At 34.4% G+C, this 21,231-nt stretch overlaps 1 protein-coding gene across 1 annotated transcript; it reads right to left on the minus strand.

The window, feature by feature from the left end:
* Positions 1–2,454: 2,454 nt before the first annotated feature.
* LOC131164848 (RNA-binding NOB1-like protein) lies at positions 2,455–19,728 on the minus strand. Its single transcript, XM_058122360.1, has 5 exons — positions 19,306–19,728; positions 4,803–5,943; positions 3,570–3,738; positions 2,909–3,028; positions 2,455–2,766 (listed from the first exon to the last, which is right to left on the minus strand). The coding sequence occupies exons 1-5, from the start codon at positions 19,625–19,627 to the stop codon at positions 2,620–2,622; spliced, it is 1,899 nt and encodes a 632-aa protein (XP_057978343.1). The 5' UTR covers positions 19,628–19,728; the 3' UTR covers positions 2,455–2,619.
* Positions 19,729–21,231: the final 1,503 nt, after the last annotated feature.

A 21,231-nucleotide genomic window follows, 5' to 3' on the forward strand; every position in this document is an offset into this window, starting at 1 on the left:
ACACTTCTTTTGCTTTCTTTTGTTCTCCCGCAGTTTTTTTTCCCAGAGGTGCTGGTTTTGGTGCAATACTTTTGCTGCTGCTATACCTTTTATGTTACACAAGGAACCGTTTGGGATTTACTAAAAACTAGATTTATTTAATATTTATAAAATTAAAATAAAATAATGCTCATATTTGTCTTTAAATAAAAAATATTATTAAAATAATAAAATTGCTGAATAATATACATTGAGAGAATACTATAATAAAAATAAAATCACTATAATTGTTTTACTTAATTGGTATACTTTCAATATTCACTTTACAATACAACTTTTATTGGACATGAGAGTAATGTGTTGAAATTGGCCTTACTATTATTTTTTAAAACCTATGTATATTTTTATTTTATCTATATTTATAATTTATATGACCACTATGTTAATTTTAATTTTAATTTTAAAATGTATAAAATAAATAATTTAATCTAAAAAAATATTTTTGGATATTAAAATTTCTCGTCAAAATAACTGAAAATTATAAATTTTGATTTTCAGGTCTTTTCAAAAAGAGTTGAAAACTGATAATAGAAATAGAAACTGTATTTTTTACTGTATAAAAAATAGAAAATATCAAACGAAACTCCACAAACCCTAAAACTTCTGTTCATAGAGGAAGCTTCGTCCATTTTCATCATCTGAATTTTTAAAAATAAAAAAAGAATAGAAGAGAAACAACCTTTGGTGAAATCCAACATGTACAGCTCAGCCTCCCTTCGATTGAATTCATTCCCCAATTTTGCCCCTTCCGCAGGGTCACCAGAGAACGTATGATAAAAGCATTGCCAGATTGGAAGAGTTAAGACGCTTGGAATCACTAGCCCCAGGGGCTGTTTGTTTTGAGGATTTTAAAAATAATAATAATAAATTTATTTAAAAAGTTTAAATTTTATAATATTTGTATAAATAAAATAAAAACAATATTTATTTTTGACATAATTCAAATATGTAAACAGTTTTTTTTTTTTTTTTTCATTTTTAATTTTTAAAATCGCCACCTTATTGTTTAATATTTTAAATTTGTAAGAGAAGTTACATCTTTTTATTACTTTTTAGGGTTATTTCAAATATGATTTTCTTGGATTTATATAAAATGCATTATAATATTGTATATTAAATCCACACAAATTCAAATCTAAATCACAAAATTCATTTTCTGGAAAAAAAATATTCATATACCCCTTAAATTTTTAAATGCAACACGTACACCTTCTAAACTATCAAATGTGATACCGAGTTAACATCTATTAGCTAAAATAATGAAAATTCTTATATCTCTTTTATTTTAGTATTTTTCCATCTAACTTGGTAACAATTCCTCAATAGTAAGAATCAAAACTGCCAGACTACCACCAGAATTCTTGTCAAGTTTCAAATATCATTTAGATTCACTTTGTATAAAATACATTAAATTTTATGAATAAATAAAAAAATATTTCATTTGTTAAGTTATATTATTTCTTTAATTAATTTTTTGGATAGTATAATTTAATTCATAAGATTTATGTCATGTGAATAAATAAAAAATTGCAATATATATTATATGCTATTTTATTAATGTATACTATACCCATGTTATAAGGATATAGTGTATTTTAATTTTATAGAACTAATTATTTGATTCTGAATTTTTTTTTTATTCTTATAGTTCAATTACTTTTTTAATGCCCCAAAATAAATGTTTTTTTTTTTACCCTATGGGACATTTCTTACAACACCCATTTCATAAAATTTGTTAATAATGATATTGCTTATGCTTATTAGAGTAATTTTGTTTTGGAAAAATATTAACATTTCATGTGTCCTGCCTGATATCTATTAGATTTAACTATTTTTATTAACAAAAAATTCTTTTTACAACCATGAAAATAATTTTAAAATATATAATGAGTTTAAGTATTTGTGGTATATGATACAATTTAAAAGATATGACATTTTCTTCAATAATTTAAAAAAAAAATTGAAGAAAAAAAAAAGGTATCTCCTTCAGAATTTTATGAAATCTGAATTTTTTAAAACTATATTTTTCACAACTGAACAAATCCTTCACTTCTCACCTTACCCTTTTAAATAGATACGTTGGGTAACTTAAAAACAAACTAAAACTGATATAATCTTTCAAAAAAAAACTAAAAATAAAAAACATTTTTCACAACTAAATGACTTCTCATTTCTCCATAGAACCACTTTACAGCTGCTCTTGGAAGCGTCCAAGCAGATATAGTTTGTCTAATAAATTAAATCACCAACCACTGAAGTTCTTCCCAGCCCACTCGCATCATATCACTCCTAATGCAATAATTCCTTCGGATTTTCTCACCGGTACAAGCAACTTAACCCACATCAACTGCCTTCAACATTCCCATACTCCCTCGTTAGCAATAAAAAGGCAATATTGGTAAGAATGATCAATGATTCATGGCAAAGTAAAACTCATTTTTCAAACAAAACTTCCAGACACTGATTATGCAGTCAAACGGCAAAAACTTATCTTGACCCCTCAAGAACACAACACCATTAGGTCACCAGATACAATTTTCAAGAAGCAATAATTAACAAAATTTTTGCAAAGTTTACCATCTAATGCTTTTTACGAGAGAAGTGATTGTCGTTAGGATTCCTCTTTCCGCTGAAAACTGCTAATGCTCTTCCCACAGGAGGCTTCAAAGGAGCCTTCTTATCAGTATGGTGGCTGAAGATGTCATCCAGTGTGGAGAAGTCATCTTCCTGGAAAAATAAATAATTAAAAAAACAGAATGTAAGTTTAATCCCATAATTAAGACACAATAATTGAATATACAAAAACAGCCGGATGCAACAAATACAGTGGTATAGATACAGAAGACGCTTAAAAAGGAAGCCAGGGAACCTGCTTATTCGCTTTCTTCTTTGTCCTAGGGTGCAAGAACTTGGACGGCAGTTGATCCTCACGCAAGACGGGATTCTTAGTAATAGCATCCCTTCCACCTTGGGGTAAAGGCAGTGAAAACTGCAGAGAGCCAAATAGTCAATGACAAGCATTCACATCTAAAACATGCTTCTAAGATTAGCCAACAGTGCAAGCACCATAGATACATTTGGCTGCCAGAATATCAGTACAATGATGCAGGCAAAAATCCTTGCTCTACTAACTGGCTCGACATTCTGAAATTATCCCATGCATGCAATGCACAACATTTTTTCCATCTTTTTTTTTCTCTTTTTGGGTTTATAGTGGGGAAGTTTTCTTCATTCTTTCTTTTCATAGTTTGGGGAGAGTGGAAAATATTGCACCAAAATACCCCGCATAGGTATGTCATGCTTCACGTATCATGTGGGGGGAAAAGGAACTTTCTCAAGGTCTCTGTTTCAAATGTGAGGGTTCTAATAGCAGATACCTCCCAGCCTCCCAAAAAACATGGCCAAAACTTATTAACCCTACTCTTTATCTATGACCACAAAAGCAACTTGCACGAACAGATATTAAAGCTGGAAACAAAATTATTCCCAACAAATGTTCAAGACAAAGAATTCAACACTGCTATACTTACTTTTGTGCCCCTCAAGGTTATACGTGGTCGTCGGGCAGATAAAACAACCCCATTCTCACCAACAGTAACAGCTACCTTGCGTAAAGTGCCACCATTCCCACATGCTGGGCAGAAAATCCTCCTAGTTTCGGCAGTTACTTTGTAGCAGGCATGGCATTTCAATATCCACCTAAGAAAATTTATTTACAAATTAGTGCATTTGGCAAGGAATAAACAAAGCAAAAACCTAAAACAGCAACTATTTTCTCCTCAACCCCTTTGAAGTCTCTAATAAACATCGTTTTAAATCGCAATAGCAGGTAGCGTAAGGTAACAGGCGTAATGGGAAGCAGGAGTAGCGGATGTTACATAACGGGAAGCAGGTATAACAACCGTGAATTTTTTAAAAGCAGGCACAACCTTATGCATATTAGTATATTTGCATTTTGCATGTTTTAAGCTTTTAACCTTTAGAAAGGGTTTTAGTATATTTTGGATCATTTAATTCAAGTAACTAAGTTGTTTGGTAAGGGCAAGACATATATAATTGTTTTAAACCACCACTAATAGAAAAAAAATTATGCGTGTGCATTTATACTTTCTCATTATTCTCATGCATGATAAATTCTTGTGTAATAAATTAATAGAAAAACATACATTATACTCTCCATTAATCTATTAGACATGTGAGACATACGAATAATAAAAATATACAATAACTAGAAAAGGAAAGGATGTTGAAGTTGAAAAATATAGAACATAAAGATCATATTGCTAGCATTATCAAAATAAAATATTTTCCTAACAAGCTAGTATTTTCAAATTGTTAATTAATGCATCTCTTGTGAGTATTTTAAAAAAATAGTAAATTTTGTATCCTTATCATCCTCATTATAATCTTTTCCCCCTTTCCCCACAAAGTATTTTGATAATGATTTATGAAAGGAGGGAAAAACAAAAGTGAATAAAATAAAAATATTGGACGCAACAATCCTGTAGCAGCCTTTACGTAACAGTTGTGGTCTGTAATGGTCACTACGGCCATAATTTTTATTCCCACTGATTTCGCGGTGTGCACCGTATCAGAAGCCCAAAAAACCATTACATAATGGCATTACACATCGGTCACGGCCATTATTTAAAATCATGGAACTAATAAATGCTTCATTATGTTCCAGAAGGTAACCACAAGCAAAATGCAAGAAAGACCAATGAAGTTATGATATGGGAAAAAAATGTGCATCAAATACATACCTGTGCAACTGATGGATCTGCAGTCCTCCAGGAGCCAGCAAGCGCAGACCCATCTGCAGAATAACATTTTGCATTGCAAAGTCACTAGTTATACAAGCTACACTGGAATCAGACAAGGATCTTAGAGTCCAGCTCTGTTCACTACTATCATCATCCACATATGATGCAGCGGCACTTTCATTGGTCTGACTTGAAATCTCCAACTGGTCCATATCTTCATTGATGACCATTTCAGCATCATCCCTTTCAACAGCTGTTGCATGATTATCGACGTTGACTTTCACAGCACTGGAATTGCTAGACTCCAGTTCTTCATGACATGTGCTCTGCTCTCCTTCTTGAAGAGCATTTTTCGAATCTTCTTCCAACCTCATTTGTTTTAAGATTGAAGAAAGATCATCACCATTCTTCCCATCTTGAATTTCTCTCTCCTCTGAAATTCCATTTACAACATGTGCTTCTTCAGAACTCGCATGCAACAATTGTTCCTGGCATTTAGTCTCGTCAAGAATGTTGTTTTCCATATTTTTCTCTCTATCTTGCTCACTGTCCTTTTCGAATAATGCCTCACACATTTCACGTCTTGCTTTTCTTCTGAGATATCTTCTGTGAGTGCTTCGACCCACGGCAGGCAGCCAATCACTAGCATTATCATCATATTGTCCCTGAGATGCATCAATTCCATCTGCCACCATCTTCTTCCCTTCAATGTTTATCTCCTTTTTCTTTGGTAAATATCTCCTTGGTTTTCTGAAATGGCTCCCAGAGTCCTCTTGATCTTCAGCATGACCTTCACCTTCATTTCCCACTAAACCATCTCCAGAACTAACATGGGCATCAGTAGGGACAATGTTCAAGCTAATGTCTTTCAGCGGTAGGATTCTTGAACTGGTATTTGATCTGTCCTCAACTTCCCGTTCTAATGCTTCCCATTCTTCCAAATTAGGAACATTGGAGCCCCACCCAGGCATGTCTTTTTCAGGCAGTCTCTTCACATTAACCACATGAACAGGCGGAGGGATATCCTTTAGATGTTGAGTTCCATGAATCTGAGCTTCCAGTGTATGAGCCAGTGCAATGACTTTGAGATCCACATCCGACAGAGTATGTAAATCACCAGTTGCCCTTGCAAAGTTGATAACTGTAAAATCAGGCATGCATGAAGGTCAAGTAAACAGTCACATGAGAATTCTGCAGAAAATCCATGAAATATAAGCAAATATTCATCTAACTCAAATATTCACAAAAACATCAAAATATTAGTGTTAAAAGAGCATGCATTGAAAAAGAAAATAAATTGATGGAAAACTAAAACTTCAAAAATAGAAGCAGCAAGAAAAAATCAAAAATTATTGGGAAAAAAAAGGTTCTTGATAACAATAGCCAGCTATCTGTTGCAAATTCTAAGTAAAATTCTTAATCATGATATCTTGATTAAGAAAGAAAAAAAAGGGCAAAAGAATTAGTTAACAAATGATCAGCCAATTTCTTTTTTACCCACTCAATAGCAGCATTTCATCTAATGTGCAATTGCAAACGAAAAAATATGGTGGCTTGAGACATATTTCCAAATTTTGTCATACACTCTCTTACAAAAACATTGGAAATATGGCACTATTATAATGTTTGAAAAATAACTAAATATTCAGATTTAATGGAACTCCAAGTAACTTTGCCCATGTAAATATCAGAAAAGAAAGATTTTATTAGAAGAAGATAAGGAATATACAAAGTAAAAGAAGTCCACCCACAAAAAAATTATCAAAAAATACAAACAGCAAAGTAAACCCCATTAAAAACTCAACACATCAAAGCTTCCCAATTACTGCTACTTATGAGTCAAAGGAACTCCTACCAGAGCATCTTGAAGTCCAAAGCAGGCTAAAGAAAATCACCCAATCCCAAAGTAAATGAACAGGAATCCTTAAAGATTCTTGAATCCCTCTCTAACCAAAATACACCATGCCCAAGAAGGTAAGACAATCCCACAAAATCCTTTGGTCTCTACCACCCAAAACCCCAGAAACTCAAGAGAAACAACTCCTGCAGATTGTCTAAACACACCCAACACTCCTCTATCCAATGCTAAAAAGGAGATTCCAAAATTCCCAAACAATAGGACAATGAGTCTTAACAAAACTTCTTACAAAGAACACACACATCAGGTGACAAAGCTTTATTAATTGGACTTCCTCTGCAAACGATCATTGGGTTCTATCCAATTCAAGATCATTGTTGATGCCGGGTTTTGTCTAGGTTGCCGACAAGGGGTTTGCATGACAATCCCTAAACAAGAAAACCTAAGGAAGACAAATACTCTAACTACAATGCAAAAAAGGGAAGAGAAGTCGCCACCTTTCTAAAAAAAAAAGAAAAACAACAAAAAAAACTTTAAAGATCTATGTTTAGTGGTTATTTAGTCATTTGTAACTGGTATTGTACTTGACACATATTATAAATAGAGGGAGATTAGATACCTATCACTGAGGTTAGGTATTCCAGTCTACCCAATTATTCAACATGGTATCAGCCACTACTGTATAGAGGCTGTTTGGTACTGTTACAGCTGCATGTTGGTTTCTTGGGTATGTGTTTAAGTCTCTTGGAGCAGGGGCAACACATTGAATTTGTAGGCTAGTGGCAATGCAATGTCCAGTTGTTTAAGTCTCTTGGACCAGTGGCAGCATTTATACATTGATTTTGTAGGGTTGTGGCAGTGCTATGTTCATTTGTTGGTGACTCGTTCATGGTTGAATCAAAGGTTGACTCGTTTGTGTTTGGTTCAGTTCGTCTAAAAATTCACTTGTGGTTGTTTTGGTTGGTCCAAAAGTTCACTTTTGGAATCCCAAGAGAATTTTGTTCGCTGTGTATGATTTGCTGTTGTATCAAGGTTGTGTGTGCTGGGATGGCATCCTCAATTCCCAAAAGTGTGTTTCCATCACCAGGAATTTGTTCAGATGAACAGTGTACTATAACTATCTCGGAGGAAGAGTATTCAAGGTTCCTATAGTATCAAACATCCCAACAAGCATCTCATCACATTGCATCTTTTGCTCAGAAGGGTGATCCTACAGTTTGTATGTCATCTGGTATCTCTCTCCCACTAGTCCTTGGATTATCGACGATGTTGTGACAGGCATAACCAACTTCTTTTTTGCCCTCTAATATTCTAAAAATCTACCTCAAGCGACCCTTGCTGATGGGTCTAAAACTACAATTAAAGGGATAGGAACAGTAAATCCTACTCCCTCCATCTCTCTTTCTTCTATTTATTACATTCCTAAGTCCCTATTCAATCTTATGTTAGTAAACTTACAAAGGCACTAAATTTCTCTATAACCTTCTTTCATGATTCTGTGATTATTCAAGATCTGAAGACGACAAAGACAGAAAGTACAAACCGTGAGGCTCGTGGACTCTACTACTTTGAGTCACTCTCTTCTCCCAGTGCTTGCATAGCCACTGCTACACCGCTTCAAATTACTGTCGCCTTGGCCATCCGTACTTGGACAAATTAAATAAGCTAGTTCCAACCTTGAGTTTTGTGTCTAGTCTTGAGTGTGAGTCTTGTCAGTTGGCAAAACATCATTGCGTTCTCTTTGCTTCCCAAGTCAACAAATAGGCAAATAGTCCTTTCATGCTCATCTATTTTGATGTTTGGGGTTCAATTCGTGTCACGTCAAAATTGGGGTTTCGGTACTTTGTTACATTTGTCAATGTCTACTCTAGGATGACTTGGTTGTATTTAATGAAAGATCGTTTTGAGTTGTCTAATATTTTTGTGCCTTCCGTTCTCAAATAAAGATTTAGTTTGATATGCCAATCAAGATACTTTGCAGTGATAATGCTAAGGAGTACTTTAATACCCAATTCAATACCTATATAACTAATTCTCGTATGATCCATCAATCTTCTTGTGCCCACACTCCACAACAAAATGGAGTTGCAAAATGGAAAAACAAACATTCTCAAAGTCACTCCTATCCTATTGTATCAAATGAACGTCCCCAAAGTCTTTTAGAGTGATGTCATGCTCACTACTTGCTCTCTTATTAATAAAATGCCAGCCTCTGTCCTTGGTGGTAAAATCCCATATTTAGTTATCTTCCGTTAGGCTCCTTTGTTCTCCCTTCCTCCTCGTATATTTGGTCGTGTATCTTTTGTCCATTAGTTAACTCTAGGAATGGATAAGTTGGATCCTCACGCTAGCAAATGCATTTTTCTAGGGTATTCCTATGCTCAAAAAGGATATCGATGTTATAGCGTACTTCACATCGATTCCTTGTCTCTACTGATGTCACCTTTTTGAGTCTACACCATACTACTTTGATTCCTTAAGTCCTGTTGACCTTAATGAGTCCCTTCCTTTGCCTTATCTTCCATATCTTAACCTAATATCTGTACCTAACCCTCCAACATCTTCATCCAATTTGAGTCCGTATCGTCACTTAGATCATCCTAATTTGCAGGTATACACACGCTGACTCAAGGGAGGAAAGCCTCCTTTAGCCACCACACTACGCCTTTAGTGCTCTCATCATATGATCCTATTTCCCAAGATGTTGATCTGCCATTGCTATTTGAAAAGGTAAACATAATTGTACTCAATATCCAATCTCTAATTTTGTTTGTTATGATTTCTCATCACCCATATATTATTGTTTTGTCAATATTCTAAAGCTCTGTCCCATTCTGGGCGGAGAATTGCAATGATAGAAGGGATGCGTGCTCTACAGGATAATGATACTTGGGACTTGGTACATCTTCCTCTTGATAAGTTTGTGGTTGGTTGTTGTTGGGTGTAAGCTGTGAAGGTAAACCAGATGGTTCCTTGGCTCAATTGAAGGTCCACCTTGTTGACAAGGGATATACTCAGGTGTATGGTTTGGACTATTCAGACACATTCTCCCCTATAGCCAAACTTGCCTTAGTATGTTTGTTCATCTTCTTAGCCACCACCTATCACTGGCCTCTACACCAATTAGACATGAAGAATGCTTTCCTACATGGTGATCTCCAAGAGGCGGTTTATATGGAGCAACCACCTCAATTTGTTGCTTAGGGAGAGCTAGGCTTAGTGTGTCGGCTCAAGAAGTCATATATGGTCTAAAGCACTCTCCGAGTGCATGGTTTGGTTGCTTCAGTGTCGTAATACTTGAGTTGGGACTTCAACGGTGTGTAATAGATCATTATGTATTTTATTATCACACTCCATATGGAAGGATTCTGCTTATTGTGTACGTGGATGATATTGTGATTATTGGTGATGATGATCAAGGTATTTAGAGCCTAAAGCATTTCCTGCAAACTAAGTTTCAGACAAAGGATTTAGGATCATTGAAGTGCTTATTGAGTATATAAGTATCAAGATCTCGTACCCAAACAATCTTGTCACGAAGAAGTATGTTCTTGATCTTTTAGATGAGACTAGACTGTTGGGATACAAACCTATTGATATACCCATAGATCCCACTAGTAAGTTATTGTCAGATATGGGTGATTTGCTGCCTAATCCAAGTCGGTGTCAAAAACTTATTGGAAAGTTGAATTATCTCCCAGTCACTCAACCATATATATCCTTCACAACAAGTGTTGTGAGTCAATTTCTTAATTCCTGAAGAACAAGTCATTGGAATGCAGTATTCACATTTTGAGATAGCTTAAAGGTGCACCAAGGAGAGATCTCTTATATCGGGATCGGGTCACACTCATATTTAGGGTTAAACAGATGCAGATTGGGTTGGGTCACCTTCCGACTGAAGATCCACAACCGGGTATTGAATCTATGTCAATAGTAATTTAGTGTCTTGGAAAAGTAAGAAACAAACAATGATGACCAAGTCGAGTGTTGAGTCAGAGTATAGGGCTATGGCGCACACTACATGTGAACTTATTTGGCTAAAGAACATGTTGAAAGAACTAGGTTTTCCACATTCACAGCCTATGGAGTTGATGTGTCATAATAGAGCTGCTATTCATATTGCCTCCAACCCTAGTTTCCATGAGCGGACAAAGCACATTGAAAGTTGATTCCCACTTTATTCAAGACAAACTTTTACAGAAGCTCATTACAACCACTCATGTGAAGTATGAGTTTTAGCTTGTTGATTTGTTCACTAAAGCTTTAGGAGGTGCTCATGAGAAATTCATTTGTAACAAGCTAGGAGCATATGATTACTAGCGATTCCGACTTCACGCAGGCGAGTTGCAGCCAGCAATCCGAACTGAGGACGGGTTTTTGGAGTTAGCTCACCCTTGCGGGATCGCGACCCTTTGTCCCGGGCATTGTAGCACGTGTGTTGCCCGGGGCATAAGGGGCATGATGACTTGACGTCATCCTCACCTTCCTCCGGCTTATCACTGGCAGTCTGTTTACGGTTCCAAACTCAACGGCGGCAACTAAACACGAGGGTTGCACTCGTTGCGGGACTTAACCCAACATCTTACGACACGAGCTGACGACAGCCATGCACCACTTGTGTCTGTGTTCCCAAAGGCACCCCTCTCTTTCAAGAGGATTCTCTCCAGCTTGAGGGGGAGTGTTAATGGTTATTTAGTCATTTAACATTATTATTATATGTTTATGTTAATAAGTGTCATTTAGTAAGAGTTTTATGGTCATTGGTATTGTACTTGACATATATTATAAATAGCGGGAGAGACCTATCATTGAGGTTAGGCATTCCATTTTACCCAATTATTCAACAATTTACGAATCAAAGGATGAGTTCGGGAGAACAATTGTGAATAGCGGATGGTTGACTTACCATCCTAAGGGGAATTACTCAACCAACACCTCTACTGATACCCATTTTAAGAATGGTTACTACCCTAACAAGAAGGATAAGAAAACAACATAAATCCCCTTTTCAATCCTCCAATGAGATATCATCATCAAGAGCTTGAGAGATAAGGTTGAAAAACCTTAATTTACTTATTTGGAAAATGGGGTGGTCTCTACTCTCTAAAAACCCTAGGCTTTGAATTTTGAAAAAGATGGAAGGATATGAGATATGATTTTCCTATAATCAACCAACTAAAAGAGAAATCAAATTTGAAACTCAATATCTCTTGGAAAGAGTGAATCATAGGAAAGGATTTGATTGAAAATCAATTGAGAAAGGCAATGATTTGGAAAGACAAGATTTGATGAGATTTGAAATCGGCTAAAAAAGGAAGGAATTTGAACTCAATGAGATTCGAAATCAATTGAAAATGACAAAGATTTGAAATGAAAATTTTTCAAAAAAGAAAAATTTTTGAACAAAATCTAAGGTTTCATCATCGACCATATGGTGAAAGGTTTTGAAATCTCTCATTTTTGGGAAAAAAATTGAAAATCAAATTTTTGAATAGACACAGAAGATTCCGTGTTTACCCTCCATGAATCCTTATTGATGAGAGTAACTACATTCGGACTACCGAAGTAAGTCCAATGAAAAGTCAAGGCATTGATAACATAGGGGATTTTCCGTCTATAAATGATCGTATAAGCACTGCCCACGGCTGTTGGTCGGAACGGGGATGACTAGGGGATGCCTTTTGTCAATGTAGGTGATGCAAGCAGCAGGCTCTAGCCGCCATAGAAGATGGCTTGGGGGGAAGGGAGAGCACATGCCTCCCCGTGTAAGTTTGAAGGAAGAAGATTCTGCACCGTTTTATAGTTAAAAAACTCTAACTTTACCAACACCTTCACATTTCATTGGACTTACTTGGGCAATTTATACATTTGAAAAGAGTCTTTTTTCCTTATTTCATCTTAGACATTTAGGTCTCCTTCATGTTGACTTTTCATGTTCTCATCTTGGCTTATGATGGGACAATTGAGAAAATCCGACCATATGGTGTTTTCTCTCATCTCTCTCTAGGCACAATGAGCCAAACGCTCAAAGGAAGTAGGTGCTCTCATTAGCAAAAAGGATCCGTGGAGGATAAACATAGAACCTTCCATGTATTTTTTAAAAATTGAAATTTCAAAAATTTTCCAAACGGTATGAGATTTCAAAACCTTTTCCTACATGGCCGATGATGAAACCCTATATTTTTGTTCAAAAACTTTTCTTCATTGAAAGTTTCTCATCTCAAACCCTTGTCATTATCAAATCTCATTGAGTTCAAATCTTATCTTTTCAAATTATTGCCTTTCTCAATTGACTACCAATCAAAATTTTTTCCAATGATTGACCCTTTCGAAGGAATGGAAAATCGTATCTCAAATAATTCAATTTTTTAAAATTCAAAACTTACCGTATATTTGGGAGAGACCTCGAATTTGAATTTGTGTGGATTTGGGAAAAATGTAATATAAAAATGTATCGTAGTTTGTCCAAATATTTGTCCAAATCTAAATCCAAAGCCTGAAATCCATCCTCCCAAATGCAGATTTAGGGTTTTCTGAAGCCACCCTCCTTTTACAGAAGTGTAAATTAGGGTTTTCCAATCCTATCTCTTGATCTCTTCATGATGATATCTCATCAAAAGATTAAAACAAGGATTTATTCTATTTTCTTATCCTTCTTGTTTAAGGCACACAAATCCAACAGTAATCGTCCTTAGGAAGAGTGTCGATATGGTTGTTGATTGACTCATTCCCCTTAGAATGATTAGTTAACAACCTTCCCTCAAACCCATTATTCGATTATAGATCTTTTGGTTCCTCCCCCCCCCCCTCTTTAAGAAAAAAAAGTTGGGGACCCCATTTTTCTTTCTTGTGCCTATCTTAATTAGAGTTTCTTTTTCCTTAAGTTTCTTGTTTGGGGATCACCATGCAAACCCCTCGTTAGCACCCCCAATAGAATCCAGCGCCAACAATCATGCAAACATGAAACTAAAATAAAGGTAGTAAGATCAAAATTCATTAGATTAAGATTACAACTAAAGATTCCAATAGACATTTTAGGTCGTACCCAAAAAAAAAAAAAAAAGAGGACAGCCCGATGCACAAATCTCCTGCAATACATTGGAGGATAGAAAGATGATATAAAGTCATAAACATTTTGCTTTTGACCACCTTATGCAAAAGGGAATTAAAAAGCTCTCTCTTTGGTATTGTTTCTATTTTTTGTTTTCGTCTCTATACAATGAATAAACAAATTATAAAACGGTTTATATTGTCAACTTTTAGTTATTGTTAGTTTTCGGCTATTAATGAAAAGAATTGAAAACCAATTTTTATCCTTCTCATGGTTTTAAGTAGTTTTGGCAACCTGCTACCAAAATATTTTAACATTCAAAAATTAACTCTTTTAGATAAATCATTAATTTTATACATACTTTCTAATTAAAATAAAAATAAATGATCATATGAATTTAAAATATAATTAAAACAATAAATTTCAAAATAATAAAAAATAATAAAATTTATGTAAAAAATATTTTTAACATTTTTTCTTTGTCATGTATAATTGTAAAGTAAATTTTGAAATATAATAATAAAGTAAAGTATAATAATTTTCATTTTTATTATAGTATTATAATTCGTATTATTTTGTAATTTTGTAATTGAATCATAATTTTCTAATAATTATTTGATTCAAGGAAAAAAATGAGCATTTACTTAATCAATTTTTAATTTTTTTAGTTTTAGAAATTTTAATCAAACATTTTGTCAGTTTCCAGTTTTTAGTTTTTGCTTTTGTTTTTTTTAGCTTTCAATTATAATTTTCGTTTCATCATTTTTTTACAATGATACAAAATAGACCCTTGGCTTTTCAAAAGTAAATGCCAATATCACTTCCCAATAAAGAGATTTTCTTGGACACTAGATTCATATCCCAATCCTCGTATACATTAAGCTTCTCACAATCTTCAACTTCTCAATTCTCACAACTAGTCTAACAAAGATCTTAAAAAGAGAAAAGTTAAAAATAAATGCTATACAAATAAGTAGAAACTAGAGTAATAAAAACATTAATGTTGCGTTTGGGAGCACTAATTTCAGACTTTGGATTTGGATTTCGGTGGATTTAGACAAATTTTCAATACAATTTTGCATTACATTTTATCAAAATTCAATACAACTTCAAATCCAAAGCCTCTCCAAACATAGGGTAAGAAAAAAATAGGTATCCTTCCACCCATTTAACGCATTAGCAACATTGTCCAACATAGGATACCATAAACAAATAGAAGATTAACACCCACCCCGAAAAGCAAACCACGACAAATGAAAATCTAACAATCCATAGGCTACTCCTAAACTTTACAACCCACTAAGGAAGCATGACAAGATACCTTGGCACACTCAACTCAACCCGACGAAGCTAAAGAAAGATAAATAATCTTAAGAACCAAAACAACCTCAAAAGCTTGTAGAATAGTTAAAACATTATTAAAAACTTCAATTCCATCCTTCAAAACAGAATAATATGCTGAATATGTGAAACATAAACATGAGGTACCCACTGTTGACTTTTTGAGTCCGATCCCTGTTTTGATGCTAACAAAGCATGTATATCTTATGTGTGCATTTAAGTGTGTGAACATGTACATATTTTAGATCACGCATAAGATCAAGAGAAAATGAATGCTAGAGGGCAATATTGTCTAGCATATTCCATAAAGACAGGAGAGCACAGAAGAAGAAGAAGAAGAAGAAGAAGACATATGTTTCAATTTGTAAATGCATTTAGTTTCCATATCTGGTCTGTAATAATGCATACATCCTGCATGATATGATTTGAATGCTCAAACAAGACCATAGTTTGACCATAGAGAACCAAATGATCTTAGGGTACTTAATATTCCTAAGAAAAACCTTTTTCATAAACATTAAAACCATACAAAAGGTTTAGAATTAATTAAGGTCAAATTCATGGGCAAAATTGGAATTTTAAACGCCCTCAGTCGACCGACCATATCTTATGGTCGACCGAACCACTGTTTGCCCCAGAGTCAAAATGTTGACCATAGCTCGAACGAATGACCTCTTGGTGTGTTAAATGTCTTGGTCGACCAAACCTTGAAAGTCAACAATTTGACTTGCCTTGGTCGACCGACCTGTTTTTGAACTAACCTTCCTCGGTCGACTGAACTATAAAAATTGAATTTTCCACCAACTTGGTCGACTAAATACATAGTTCAAAATAGCCTTGGTCGACCGAACCTCATAAATGATCAACCAATCTTTTGTCTGGGTCGACTAAACCTAGTTGTGTAGCCGACTAACCTTGTCTTGGTCGACCGAACCCACAAAGGGGTTCAAAATCGCCCTAAGACGGTCGACCAAATCCCTAATTCAAAATTGCCACGATCAACCAAACTTATTAATATGGTCAACCGAACCTCTCGAGTTCCGAATTTTTTAAGAGCTTAAATATAATTAACTTTTAATTAAACAATTTGTAAAATATTGGGCGTGTCCCCAACGGTCATAATTTTCGAAAAATCTATAAATACCCCCTCATAACCTTAGATTAACAACTTTGATTAGCTCTAAATTCTCTCTAAACTCTTTGTTAATCAAAATTGCCCCAAACCAATTTTTATTGATAAAATCATTTCTTTGGGATAATTTTTTTTTTAAACAAATCTCTCTCAACTCTCTTTTGCTTGTTTATTTCAAAATCATTTTTGAAGAGAGAATTTTATTTTTGCCATTTATTTTTTACATGCTAACTCTCACTTATTATTTATTTTTGAAAATCCTTTTTGAGAGTATAAATTTGATTTCTCCCGATTATTTCTTTTGATAAATATTCTTGGGAAAAATCGTTTATAGCACAAATATTTTATTGAGTAAAATTCCAAAATTCTCCAAATATTTTTATTTGCAAAAATCTTTGTTGAAGAACATATTTATTATTTACATATATTTATATATATTATTTGTGCAAAAACTATTTGAAGAGCAAACCCTAGGTTCTCCTATACTTGTATTGAAATATATTTTTGAGAGAAAATTTTAATAGGGTCACATCTTTGACTATCTTATCATACACATCATTTCTCAAAGATTGAAAATATTATTTTGAGAAAACACTTTTTCTCTACTAAGCATAACTCATATCATACTAGAGTGCATATTGAGCTTAAATGTGTACATCTCTGCTTGTATTTTTAGAAACATTATTTTGTACGAAAAATAGTTTTAAATGTACTAATTGAGTTCAACCCGTTAATTGAACTGAGGAGTCTCAACCCCATAAGTGAGACCGATTGGATTCAACCTAAAAATTGAATTGGGGAGTCTCCGCCCTGTAAGGGAGACTTGTAATTGAGCTGAAGTTTACCTTACCCCATAAGGAAAGGTTGTAACGGCTTTTACTCCGCTCGTTTAAATGAGCAAGGTTGGTGGAATCCTTGGAAGGTATGCCCAAGGCAGAGACGTAGGTTGGTTTGGCCAAACCTCAATAACAAATATGTGTGTCACTCTCTCTCTATCTTATTTAAATTCCTACACTTTACTTTCCACACATGTATGCCTATTCATATTTACTATCATAACTATTTGCATACACCTATATAATTTGAATAAGATACTGCAAACGTGTGTGCTTGTTTTCACTGCTTAAATTATTTTACACACACGCTTGTACTTTTGAATGAGATATGATTTGTGGTGAATCGACAAAAGTCTAAATTAGCCAAAATATTTTTAAAACCCAATTCACCCCCACCTCTTGGGATCACACCAATTCCAACACCCACACTAATCCCCTCCAAAACCCTAAAGCTTCACAACAAAATAACATCCTACTCAAGATATTTACAATTTAAGTAAATGAAAACGGAAAAAAGGTCTCCTTGATGCAACTCCTAGAATCCGAGATACCAACTTTAGTTGACCATTAGCAATTGCTTGAGAGAAAAAAAAAAAGGAAGAAGAAAAATAACCTTCAACCAACTTTCTCCACCTTTCTCCAAAATCCTTTTTTGCTAAAATCCTATCTAGAAAAAACCCATATGCATTTTCAAGACCCAACCTCATCACAACAATCCCCTTCTTATTCCTCCTAGCATGCTCCCACAACTTCATTCACAACTAAAGCAACATCTTGAATATACCTACCTCCAACAATCATCGGTGGGAAGAACAGCTAGTGCATTGTAGTACCCAAAACAACACACAATCTTCTAGACAAAACCTTCATCAAAATTTGCACACCAGTCACTAACTAATTGGCCAATACTCTTTCATCTGCAAGAAACAATCCTTTCCAATATTAGGGGACTAAAAGTGGAATTAACACCATTTCATACAACCTCATTAGCATGAAATTCGTGAACAACCTTTACATAATTATCCTTCATGAAATCCTAGCAATGGCAAAATAAAGTTGCAATAAAACCACTCATCCCTAGTGCTTTATCCCCCCTTCATACCAAACACCATATCATTGACCTCCACCTCATAAAATGGCCTTTCTAACCAATACCTTGCTTGTTGGAAATAGGACTCCAATACAATCCATTAGTTCAAGTATTCAACTATCGACCCAGAAACATTCTTCTTAGAAAACAAAGACTAGTAAAATTGAGCAACTTCATCAACAATAGCCGCCAAGCTATTATCAATTTACCCACTCTCAACCTCTTAACTTCCTACTAATATTTCTACAAACCCAACCTGCACAGAACCTTATGAAAAGAACTATTACAATCTCCCTCTTTTACCACTTTCCTCATACTTTTCTTCTCTCCACTTAGCACTTTCTTCATCAAACCTCCCCTAATTCAATTTTTAGATTGTTCCTCCAACTATTATGCCCCTCTTCTCAAAAGATCTTTCCCCTCAATCCCATATAAAATCCAATCTCCCTTAGAATGTGTTTTTTCGCACCCTTAAGGCCTCATTCCAAGCTTAAAAACTACTAGGAAAAATAAAAATAAAAAATCTAGTTTTTATTGTTTGGTTATTGAGTGACAGAAAATATCACATATAGTTAATATGGAACTTTTTTTTGATTTAGCACATGCTTACATATTTGATTTTTCTTAATTTTTTTATCATACGAGAGCAAAAAATGAATTTCTTTCTTATTTTATTTTCCTCCTTCCCCTTCTCAAACAAGTTAATGGACCCTAAATCTCCCAGACCTTATTCTGCAACTTACTTTCATTCAATTTTTTCATAAAAAAAACTAGCATAGTAAGGATTCCCTGAACTGGATCAGAAAAAGTATCCTCCCACTCTATACTCCACTGTTTCTCTACATTTCTCCCGTAACTAGGTTCCTTTACAAAACAAGGCTGAGCGCTGCAACCAGCTTTATATCTCATCCTAGATAAATAGATAGAATTCAAGCAAGGAATTTGAAGTACATTAGCTAGTGTTACGCCGACAAATTTCTTCCTAATTCCAGTTCTGTGCGTAAATTCGACCTCAATCAATGACATTTGGAAGTCAGTGGATTACTAAGAAAAGATCATTTCACAATACGTATTGATAATTCTTTAAGTTAATCGACCCTGATGTCTCACATATTGCATTAAAGAGCACCCCAAAATAATCCAAGAACCACTAACCGACACCAAACCTTAGGGGGGGGAAAAAAGCAAAAACCTTTCTTAAGAGATTCGGGAGAGGGCTCCATGATGTCGACGGTGAAGGGTAGGAAAGCCAGCCTGTGGCGGGAGGCGGGGTCACGGACCTCAGCCATGACTTCGGAAACGGAGACAAATTTGTCAGCGACGGCGGCGAGCCTCTCGCTGCCTTCGATGATAGCATTGGTATCGACTACGGCGACGGCCACGCCTTTGGAGGACTTGCAGCTGCCTACCACGCGGCTGGCGTCAGCAGCGGGAGGATGGTGGTGGTTTTGGGATGGTGCTTCCTTCTTCACCACGTTGCTCCAACACGTCGTCGGTGGAGGAGGGGCCTCCATGGCTCTGTGCAGGTGCGTGAGAGTGAGAATGAGAGAGAGGAGAGACTGAGTAGTAAACCCTAGATTAGGAAGAAAAAAGGGCAATGCCGACTAAAACGACGTCGTGCTTTGTGCAAATAAGCTTAAGGCTTTTCCGACTGCTGAAATATCGGCCGGTAAAAAAGTCCACGCCCGTAGTGATTCGTGAACCCCACTAGACCTTTTAGTTTTTAGTTTTTTTTTTTTTTGGGAAAAATTGCGCTAATTTTCTCTTAGACTCAAAAATAGAAGGTGACATGTAATTTTATTATTAACATTAAATTTATATATATATTTTAAAACTAAAAATTAATGAAAATTCATTTTCTTTGACATAATACATTAGAATGATAGAAATATTCACATAATAACTATTTATATGAACATATTAAATAATTGATTAATATTTATATGATATTTTTTCTTTGGGTGTCAAGTTATGTTCTTTGATAATTTGATTAATATTTAAATTAGCTCTGAATTTATTCAAGTGCTAAATAATGGGTCGAGGCTCAAAAATGCATCCTAATAATGACCTGTAGAAGTCTCATTATCTAAAAAATTATTTAAAACTATCAAAAATTTTAAAGCAAATGAATTCTTTTTTCGGTCTATTATATATAATGGGAGATAGATTATTTCTCATATCTGTTTTTATAAGATTTGAACTTGAGACATAAAATATGAATTTCTCAAACTTTTAACTATTAGAATGTCTCTTAAAAGATAAGAGTATGCGTATTGAATGTATTCGATAAAATTCAAAAAAAAAAATTGATTTATTTCTCTCCCTCCATTGCGTTAGGATGCACTTGTTTGATCCTTGATTACGTTAAACACTCAAGAGTCATTTGATCCACAACATAAAAAAATATTACAACATAAAAAATATTATCATGTAATAACATTTTCGAAAATCTCATTATTAAGAATGGGATGTCTGTGTCATGAGAATATTTTTATCTAGGTCATATTATAAGATTTTCAAGAATGTGCATAAGACTCTCATATCAATGTTTGGTTTAACATGTAAATTCTTGTAAGTATTTTTTAACTAGCCTTACGAAAAGAAATCAATAGATTCACTCAACTCTTTGAAACAAATCAATCAACATAATCAATTAGAAGATTACAACTAGAAATTGTAAATCCTAGAAAATTGAGCTGGCCGCAGATTTGGGTTACCCTAAGATCCGAAGAAAGGTTAAAATCCCTTTTGCCAGAGTCAGTAAGATAAAAAGCAAATAGATTAATTATAACCGACCCTCTTAATGATATAGCTCCCAGTAGGGCAAGCGTATCATGTGTCTTAATATGTATGCAATGAATATAAGAAGAATAATTGTATATTTCAACATAAAAGTCTACTCAATTAGATATAAATTTTTCAGTGATTATAATTTAAAATATTTAACTCCTAGCAATCGATAAATTAGAGTAATTGAAGGTAATATAATATCTAAATATTAGCTATTATATTATTTTTTTATAAAACAATAATAACATTACTTTTATTGAACAAATAACAAATTTCAATTAAAATGTTAATTAATATCAATATTAAAATTTTTAATAGATATTTTAAA

This window comes from Malania oleifera, chromosome 9 (genome assembly GCF_029873635.1).
Source record: "Malania oleifera isolate guangnan ecotype guangnan chromosome 9, ASM2987363v1, whole genome shotgun sequence".
Classification (NCBI taxonomy): Eukaryota; Viridiplantae; Streptophyta; class Magnoliopsida; order Santalales; family Ximeniaceae; genus Malania; species Malania oleifera.

What these genes read in the sequence shown, in the direction of transcription:
- LOC131164848 (XM_058122360.1), bottom strand. Translation starts at nt 19,627, where the DNA reads ATGGAGGCCCCTCCTCCACCGACGACGTGTTGGAGCAACGTGGTGAAG. An exon ending in TCCCGAATCTCTTAAGAAAG is followed by an intron (nt 5,944 to 19,305) that starts GTTTTTGCTTTT and finishes CTGATTTTACAG; the next exon opens with TTATCAACTTTGCAAGGGCA. An exon ending in CAGATCCATCAGTTGCACAG is followed by an intron (nt 3,739 to 4,802) that starts GTATGTATTTGA and finishes AAATTTTCTTAG; the next exon opens with GTGGATATTGAAATGCCATG.